The following is an 8,511-nucleotide window of genomic DNA, read 5'->3' as shown; positions in this document are numbered from 1 at the left end:
TGCATAACCCAGCACTGCTGCCGGTGACAGCATATTTTCCACGTGATATATTTATTCTTTTATTTTTCCTAGTGGTATGTAGGGATTTTTTTTTTTTTTTTTTTTTTTTTTTTCTCCTTTTTTCTTTTTTTTTTTTTGGGGCTAATTTGGTCTCTGGGGTGAGACCTCGGGCACGCCGGGCCAGTTGGCTTTGCACGGGGCAGCGTGGGAGTGTGTTGCCAGCTGTGCAAGAGCCTGAATCCACGTGCACGTGGGGCAGAGATGGGGAGGAGCGTGTCGCTGCCGTGTCTGTCAGCTACGGCGTGTTTGGTCTCTGGCAGCTCTGTGAGTAACGCTGGCCTGCACAGCCGGGGACTGAGGGTTGGAAACAAGTGTGTTCAAAGTGACCCAGCAGCCTTTGAGATCAGTTCTGGGTGTGGTTTTTATTATTTTTATAGATTTTTTTTTTTCTGCTTGACCTACATTTGCGCGCGTGCAAGCGTGCTGTGCTCGCAGGAAACGAGCGCTTCCCCCTCGCAGAGCTCGGCCAGCTCCGGTCTAACACTGCTCCTGCAGCTCCTGCCCCTCAGCAGAGGAGAAGGGAGACGGGCTTGGGTTTGGAGGAGCCTCTTTGGACCAACCACATTCCTACAGACAAATCCCTTTGGAAGGAGGGAGAGAAAACCAGGCAGCACCTCATCAAAGGCCAGAAATAACAGTGGAGTGAAGAGGTGATTAAGAGCCATATTCCAGTCTGAAGGAATGAGGATGAGGACTTTGTGATGTCCTTCACAAATAGTAATGTTTTTATTAATGATAATATAATAAATAATAAATAACATTGCAAAAAGCCTAACAAAAATAAAATGCTTGCTTAAGCGGGTGGTTGCAGGGACCGGGGCATCGATCTGCTGATGCAGCCTGGAGTGAGCCCCACAGTTCAGAAGGGACAGGGAACTGCTTGAGAGAGTCCAGCACAGAACCACCAAGATGATGGAGTGGAGCATCTCCCTGATGAGGAAAGGCTGAGGGAGCTGGGGCTCTTTAGCTTGGAGAAGAGGAGACTGAGGGGAGACCTCATTAATGTTTATAAATATGTAAAGGGCGAATGTCAGGAGGATGGAGCCAGGCTCTTCTCAGTGATGCCCAATGGTAGGACAAGGGGCAATGGGTGTGAGCTGGAACACAGGAGGTTCTGCTTAAACTTGAGAAGAAACTTCTGTACAGTGAGGGTGACAGAGCCCTGGGACAGGCTGCCCAGGGAGGGTGTGGAGTCTCCTTCTCTGGAGACATTCAAGACCCGCCTGGACACCTTCCTGTGTGATCTCATCTAGGTGTTCCTGCTCTGGCAGGGGGGTTGGACTGGATGATCTTTTGAGGTCCCTTCCAATCCCCGACATTCTGTGTTTCTGTGTGAGGAGAGCTCTCAGAAGTGCATTTTCCTAAAACCTCCCCCTCCATACCTGCAGTAGCAGGGCTTGCCCTGTGCGGCTGATACCCCCGGGAGCTTGGAAGGACCAGGCTGACCTTGTGCGTGCTCTGCCTTTGGGAGATTTGCTGTATCCACTGTGGGCAGTGTGGAGTGCAGCTGGGGCAGGGTGGGAGCAGATTGTATTGCCCGGCAGCGTGTCGAGGGCAGTCTGTCCGTCCCGGCGCCAGACGTTCCTGCCTTGGTGCCTGGGGGAGCAGATGGTTCCCTGATTTTTGTTATGAAGATGTTAAATGAGGCAGTAGGTGCATGGTTGCTTCTCCTGAAGTGCTTTGCTAACCTGGAGCTGTCTCGCAGGCGAGATGAGCACCTTGTCTCTATGGGAAGCCAAAGGGCTTGGGTTCCTCAGTCAGATATCAGCAGAATGAGAGCAGGATCGTGAAAGCTTCGTGGCTGCGTGGCTGTTGTCTGGCATGACCCATTTTGATGCAGAGACATTGGTTTTTGGTTTTTCGGTGAGAAACGAAATGGGACCAGCAGCCCCTGCACCACATCAGCTGGAGCTCAAGGAGGGCACGTCAGTAGATGCCAAGGACTTTGCTGTGGCTGCAAAGCCATTCAGTTCCCCGAAACGTGTCCACGAGGCATTGCCACCAGCAATCTGCCTAGCACTGTAATTACAGTGGTACAGAGGAGCAGGCAGCTGTGTGGGTCTGCAAGCCTTTAACGGCAGCGCCTGGGCACGGGGCCGTGCTGCTAAAAGCCTTCATCACTCACTAAATAAACTCCTGGACTTGTGCCGAGGACTTTTTCAGTCCTAGGTCCTGCTCCGTGGTGATGGATCAGCTGCTCCTGGGACCTGGTGTATCTGCTCCCCCTGTAGCAGCATCCTTTTGCTGTGCTCAGCTGTGGTGGGCTTGGTGATGGGGGTAGGGATCAAGGTGAATCCAGTAAGAAGGGGGAATCCCAAATTTGGTGTAATTACAGGCAAAGGAAGATCCCATGTGCCTTCCCTCTCTTAGCCTCCCAGTGTGCTGAGTCCCCACTTGCCAGTGGTAGTAGTGGAGATGCAACATGTTTTGTTCCCGCTTCGGATGCAACAGGCAGCTCCTTTCCTTCCCTGCCCAGAGCAGCATCTTGTGTGCTTGGCTCTGCCTGTCACCCCTGACCACCCTCTCTTTGCCTCTGCAGGTCCAGAGGCAGTTCCCAGCCACGCACCCAGCATGACAGACACTCCACGGGATGCTGGCCCCAAGCAGGCAGCACCGACGCGGCCAGAGAAGCCAGCTGCGGACTTTGGTTACGTGGGGATAGATGCCATCCTGGAGCAGATGAGACGGAAAGCCATGAAGCAGGGGTTTGAGTTCAACATCATGGTTGTGGGTGAGTTCTCCCCCCGTGCCAGATGCCTGCAACGTGCTCGACGAGTTGTTTTGTTCTTCTCTGACAATGTTTGTCCTCTCTGGAGCCTCCTTGGGAGCAGCAGCAGCTCGGGCTCAGGGTTGGGGTCTTTGCCTTAGGAGTCAGCAACTCCTGCTCCCGGGGAGCTGGCTTCAATTCAGCTGTTGTTAAAGCCACTGATGAGATGCAGCCCACAGTCCCATGGACCTTCCTGCCTCTTGTGGTGTGTTACCCATAGGCACATCCCGGAGGAGAACACCTGGAGGGGTGTTGGGGGTCACTATCACCCTCGGGCTCAGGGTTGGGGTCTTTGCCTTAGGAGTCAGCAACTCCTGCTCCCGGGGAGCTGGCTTCAATTCAGCTGTTGTTAAAGCCACTGATGAGATGCAGCCCACAGTCCCATGGACCTTCCTGCCTCTTGTGGTGTGTTACCCATAGGCACATCCCGGAGGAGAACACCTGGAGGGGTGTTGGGGGTCACCATCACCTTGCAGAAAGCTCCAGCAGCCTCCCTTGCCTGCTCTCCTGGAAGCCCAGCACTGGTCTGAGCAGTCAGCACGTGAGGGCTCAGGGGCTTGTGCTGCTGCTGGTGTAGTAGAGCCCTGATCTCTGCCAGTATTTCCAGCAACTTGGCTAAAATTTGTCTAAAATTGGGCTTGTGAGTTTTCTTGTCTTTAAGAGATTGTGCTGAGCAGCTCAGACAGCAGAGGCAACCATGCTACAAGTACCAGGGAAGAAATGCCACGTGTGATTTACTGGTGGGAATAAAGACCAGTAAGAAGGGTTTGCATAGCTAGGTCGTTCAGCTTGAATGGCTTCTGCTACTGGTGGCTCCTTTGTGAGACAGTGTGGCATGGAGGCAATGAGAGTGTCCTATAGGGTGGCCACATGCAGAGAGGGAGGGCTGGAAAGTTGTGTGTCCAAATCCTGCTACCTGCAAGCTCCTGTTCATGAGCTTTCTGAGGCTGCAGGATGGATGGGATGAAGGAGCTTTATTTCAGCTAGAGGCCACTGGCTGCGTTGCCCCTGCTCTGGCTGCAGCTTCTGCCGTGAAGATCTGCGCTCCTGCAGCCCTTGGGCTTCCAGTGCCAGGGACTGCACCAGCCGCTTCGCCAGCAAAATGCTGGGTATACTGGAAAGCTGGGCAGGCACCATGGGAGGCCGTGCAAGGGTGGAAAAGGGAAAAGAAATTAGTCATTTCTGCTTTTTTCCAGCTCTTGGTGTCTGGCCTGGTCCCATGGAGCCCCTCGTGTGAACTGGGCTGTGCAGGGAGCAGCTCTCCCTGCCTGAATCTCCCAGGGGAGGTGGTGTGGGTCTCGCCATCCTGCTTCCTCCTGCAAGGAGTTGTGTAGGGCTGCAGGTTTGTGTGGGGATGCCCATGGGGTAGGAGCCCCCACAGCCCTGGGGTCTTCCTGGGGTTATGGGAGATCCTGATCCAGAGTTGACTAATCCTGTACAAAATATTAGTGTGCTGTTTCCCAGCAAGCTCGGATGATGCTCTGCCTTTCCCATTTGGATGTTTTCTTACACAAATTGATCTATGAAGAGGGCTCCCCAGGTTGGGACATCACTGCAAACCAAGTCACTGCAGAACCAGTTCTTGAAAGGTTTTTTTATCAAACCCAGCTCATTGCTGCTGGTGGAGCAGCACTCCCAGGACAGAGGGATCACAGCACTGATCCTGAGAGTCTGCAAGTGAGATTACATGAGCTGAGCCCCCATTTCCCTGCCAGAAGAGGCACCCATCCCTCTGTGAGCGCTGTGCCGTGGCAGCACCTCAGCTCTCTGCTTTGCAGACGCAGAGGGATGCTCGGGAAAGGGCCTGGCTTTGCCTTGGCAGCGCTGTGTGTGGTATGAAAGCCCGTGCTGCGGCGCGGCTGGAAAACATTGTTCTTCCCTTGGCAAGCTCTGGGCTGACTGTTTACAGGCTGGGGAATTCGTGGCAGCGTAAACAAGTCGAGCTCTGGCCCTCCCAGAAGATGCAGGGAGGGATGCGGGAGCAGCAGCACCTCGTGGGGTGTCCCTCGGGGAGGGGGGCTCTGCTGAGGCTGGGAGGCAGTGGCCAGCCCTTGTCCTGCTGCATTTCTCCAGGGGATGGCCGAGCTTCTAGGGATTAGTTTAGCTCTTTTATTCCCATCCAGTCTAAGCTACGGGTTTGTATTGAAGGAGTCGGGAGATGTGAGGAGGCAGGCGACTTCTCCTGAGTGGGAGGTGGGAATTGAGCATTGCTGCTGGTGGGGGGTCACTCTGCCCACATCGTGTGCTTGTGATGAGCCTTTTTGAAAATCCTGTACCCTCTGTACCCGGAGTCTTTGTTCAGAAGGGTTTTGCCAGCCTAAGCAAAGCTCTGATTGTCTCAGAGCTTTGCTTCAGGCTGAGGTTAGCTTAGCCCTGTGTTGTTTAAGGCTGTGGAGATGAGAAAAAAAGTCTATGCTTAAAAAAAAAAACCCAGAGCACATATTTTGTGGTCAGTTTTTGGTGCAGAGCAGCTGGAAGGAGAGGAGAGCTGGCTAGGCACAGTGGGGCTCAGCGGCTCTTTCCACACCTGATATCAGCTGAGGGAAAGGCACTGGGCTGCAAACCAGGGGAGGTGGGATCAGGTCCACCCTGCGCTCAGCCACCGGGTCCCCAGGGTGCAACCGCATCCGTTGCCTGGCAAGGTCAGCCTGCGGCCACGATTTGGACAAGCACATCACATCTGGGGCTGCCGGCGGCGTTTGCCTCTGGTCCCTTTCCAGGAAGTCCAGCTCTGACAGCTTGGACAGGCACGAACACAGAGACTGACTGCCAGGAGCTCTAGCAGCGTGTCTCCCCGCTTTCCCCCTCTCCCCACGTGCTCTGTTTAATGATGAGCAGCGCAACAAGAGCTTTGCTTTGGCTCTTTGCGTTCGCAGCTCTGGACCTGTGCTTGGCCCCACGTGTTTTCAGGCAGCAGAGGACCAGGATCACCAGACCCCAGCCTGGTCAAGGTGTTTCTTCTGCAACCCATCTGTGACAGTGGCTGGTGAATAGGGTTTTCCTGTGCTGGATTGCAGCGTGCCATGGGCAGCGTTGCAGGCTCAGCTCCCACTTGCTGTTTGATCTGGGGACAGACTGGACCGGAGGTGATGCCCAATGCCAATGTTCTGGTTGACCCTACCACTGGCTTAGCGATGGGTGCCTTTGGCAGCCTGGATGGGTCAGGGCCCTGGAGAACAGAGGTGAAATCCTTGCTGGCTTCATGCTTACTGATACTCAGCGGTGCCAGGGACATGCCAGTGACAGTGCTGCGATAGCTGGCTGCAGTGTGGCTCGGCAGAACGGTGCCGAAGGGGCTCCCACAGTGTGTGCAGGAGCTCTGATTGCAGGAGACTCAGGACATCTGCTCTGGAGACAGGTGTCTGCACCCTGGGTTTTGAGGAGTTGCTTTATTTTCTTTGCTCTGGAAAAAATATTCTCTGAGCTTGTGGGACAACGGGTCTGGAGAGTTAAGAGCTGTTGGTGTCCCTTCTGCATGGATCAACCTCAGCTCCAGGATCTAGAGCATAAAAACACTTCACTATAAAAGCTGTTTTTTTCTGAAATTGTGGAATCTGATGTGCTTCCTGGGACATTGTCTGTGGGACTCAAAGGAGCTCCTGGCCTGGACCTGCCTAAAAGGGTCCCTGCAGCCAGCTGGTCTGATTGCAAAAGCAAGTCCAGCCAGGAAGCAGCTGTGGATGCTGGAGGGCTGAGGTTTCCAAGGCTGTTGCTGCTGTTAATCCTGTCCGGCTAAGGGCTTGCCAAGCTGCTCCCAAGTCTGTGCGGAGCTGGAGGAGGGAGGCTGCAGGAGGGTAAAGGCACAGATGCTTCTTCCTAGGGTTCCATGGTCCCCATAACCTTCTTCAGGAGCGCAGGGTGTCACCACAGCCCTTAAAATAGCCCTGATGGTGTCTGCCTGTCCTTGGGGCTACTGTGATTTTGGCTGGATGCAAGGAACTGGCTCTTGCCCTGCTTGCTCCCAGCAAGCCGGCCGTTTCAGAGCCAGGGAAGGCACTTGCTGCCCACAGTATCCTCCTGCCCAGGATGGATTTGAGCTCCTTGAGCTGGGGAGACTGCAGGGGACCAGCTGCACCTTTTACTTCCCTCCTGCAGATCAGGTGCAGGCTGAATCCATCAGCACCTCCATCCCCTGGCCTCTGAAAAAAATAGCCCGGAAACAAGTGAGTGCTGACTGTGGTTTATCCTGCTGTTTTCCAGGTCAGAGCGGCTTGGGGAAATCCACGTTAATCAACACCCTCTTCAAATCCAAAATCAGCCGGAAATCTGTACAGCCGACTTCTGAAGAGCGGATCCCCAAGACCATTGAAATCAAATCCATCACTCATGGTGAGGCTCTGCAGATCCCGCCTAGTGCTTTAGCTTTTGGTCCTCCTCTGCCTTATGTCTCCAGGGGCTCTTGGGGGTCATCGACCTACACTAAACCTCCGCTCTCTTCTGTTTGACCATCCAGAGATGCTTGCAGGGCTGAGAAAACATCTATTTTCTCTTTACCCACCAGCATTGACTTAACTGTGATGGAAGGGAACAAGTGAGGTGGCCATGGGGGGGTGACCCTTCAGGGCAGATGTGGTTCTGCATCCCTTTGGAGGGCTGATTTGTGCCTGCTAGTAGTTGTGAAGGTGCATTTCTCCCCTGGGGGCAGCTCCCCACCTGATTTTAGGAGGGTGGCTTTGGCCAGAGCACTCATTGACACTTGCCTCATGCACTGATGTTCTTCTGCATTTCAGAGATTGAAGAGAAGGGGGTTCGCATGAAGCTGACGGTCATTGACACCCCAGGCTTTGGAGACCACATCAACAATGAGAACTGGTGAGCTGGAGACCAGTGCAGAGGGAAGGCGGCTGCGCCCCATCCTGACCCAGTGCTGGTGCCGAGGGCTGTGGCTTGGTCCTGTGCCACCCACGCTCTGTGGGGAGCAGGGGAGGGGGTTGTTGTGGGTGGCAGAGCGGTGTCACGCTCCCCGGGGCTGATCCTGGACCCTGCGAGCGCCCACAAACATCCTGCTGTTCCCGCCGTGAGACAACCTTTGTTTGCGGCCGGGAGCAGCTGTGTGCCGGTCCCCGGACATCGCTCATGTGGCTCTGAAGTCTGAACTCTGCCAGGAGTCCCTGGGACAGTGGCTGGCTGTGCGGGATGGCTCCCCCGGGCCAGGGCAGGGCTGGCCTGCCTGGCTGGTGGCAGATGCCTTCTCCTCACCATAAGCTGGGTTGGGCTTTGTGGGGTTTGATGCTGCTCTTGCTCCTGTGCTGTGACACGGGGTAAGGAGCCAAGGGACACTCCCAGTCCTGCCCTGCTCAGCAGCCGGATCCTGAGGGAGAGAAGGGAGGACTTTTTAGGCACTTGCTTGTCTGAACTGGGCAGTAAATCCCCTCCAGCCGTGCATGGCGAGCTGCCACGCAGTGAACACGTGAGGTTTGTGATTTCCCTGCTGCCCGCAGTTGCTGTATGAATGGGAGCTGACAGGACCTAAAATGTTCTCCTTGTGAGTGTGCTTTGGTTTTGTTTGTTTGTTTGTTTTATGGGATTCTGTAACATGCTGAGCATCCCTGGCTTGGAGAGCTCTGCTTCACGCAGTCAGGTCAGGTGGGAGGTTCAGGGTGGTGCAGATCCATCACACAAACCCATCATGGAATGGTTTGGGTTGGAAGGGACCTTAAAGATCATCCAGTTCCAACCCCCCT

The 8,511-nt window shown here is 54.6% G+C and overlaps 1 protein-coding gene across 1 annotated transcript in view; it reads left to right on the top strand.

Moving 5' to 3' along the window:
* Nucleotides 1-2,562: 2,562 nt before the first annotated feature.
* The window catches only part of LOC104521939 (septin-9), a 20,829-nt gene continuing 14,880 nt past the window's right edge, over nt 2,563-8,511 (top strand). The window contains exons 1-3 of the mRNA XM_010164079.1: nt 2,563-2,791; nt 7,028-7,156; nt 7,558-7,639. Coding sequence (XP_010162381.1) covers nt 2,632-2,791; nt 7,028-7,156; nt 7,558-7,639 — 371 coding nt within the window. The 5' untranslated portion in view covers nt 2,563-2,631. The remainder of the gene's footprint in view (nt 2,792-7,027; nt 7,157-7,557; nt 7,640-8,511) is intronic.

This window comes from Antrostomus carolinensis, unplaced genomic scaffold (genome assembly GCF_000700745.2).
Source record: "Antrostomus carolinensis isolate BGI_N321 unplaced genomic scaffold, ASM70074v2 scaffold19023, whole genome shotgun sequence".
In the NCBI taxonomy this organism is placed as follows: Eukaryota; Metazoa; Chordata; class Aves; order Caprimulgiformes; family Caprimulgidae; genus Antrostomus; species Antrostomus carolinensis.
The sequence above is the reverse complement of the archived record's forward strand: the minus strand, read 5'-3'. Positions and strand labels throughout refer to the sequence as shown.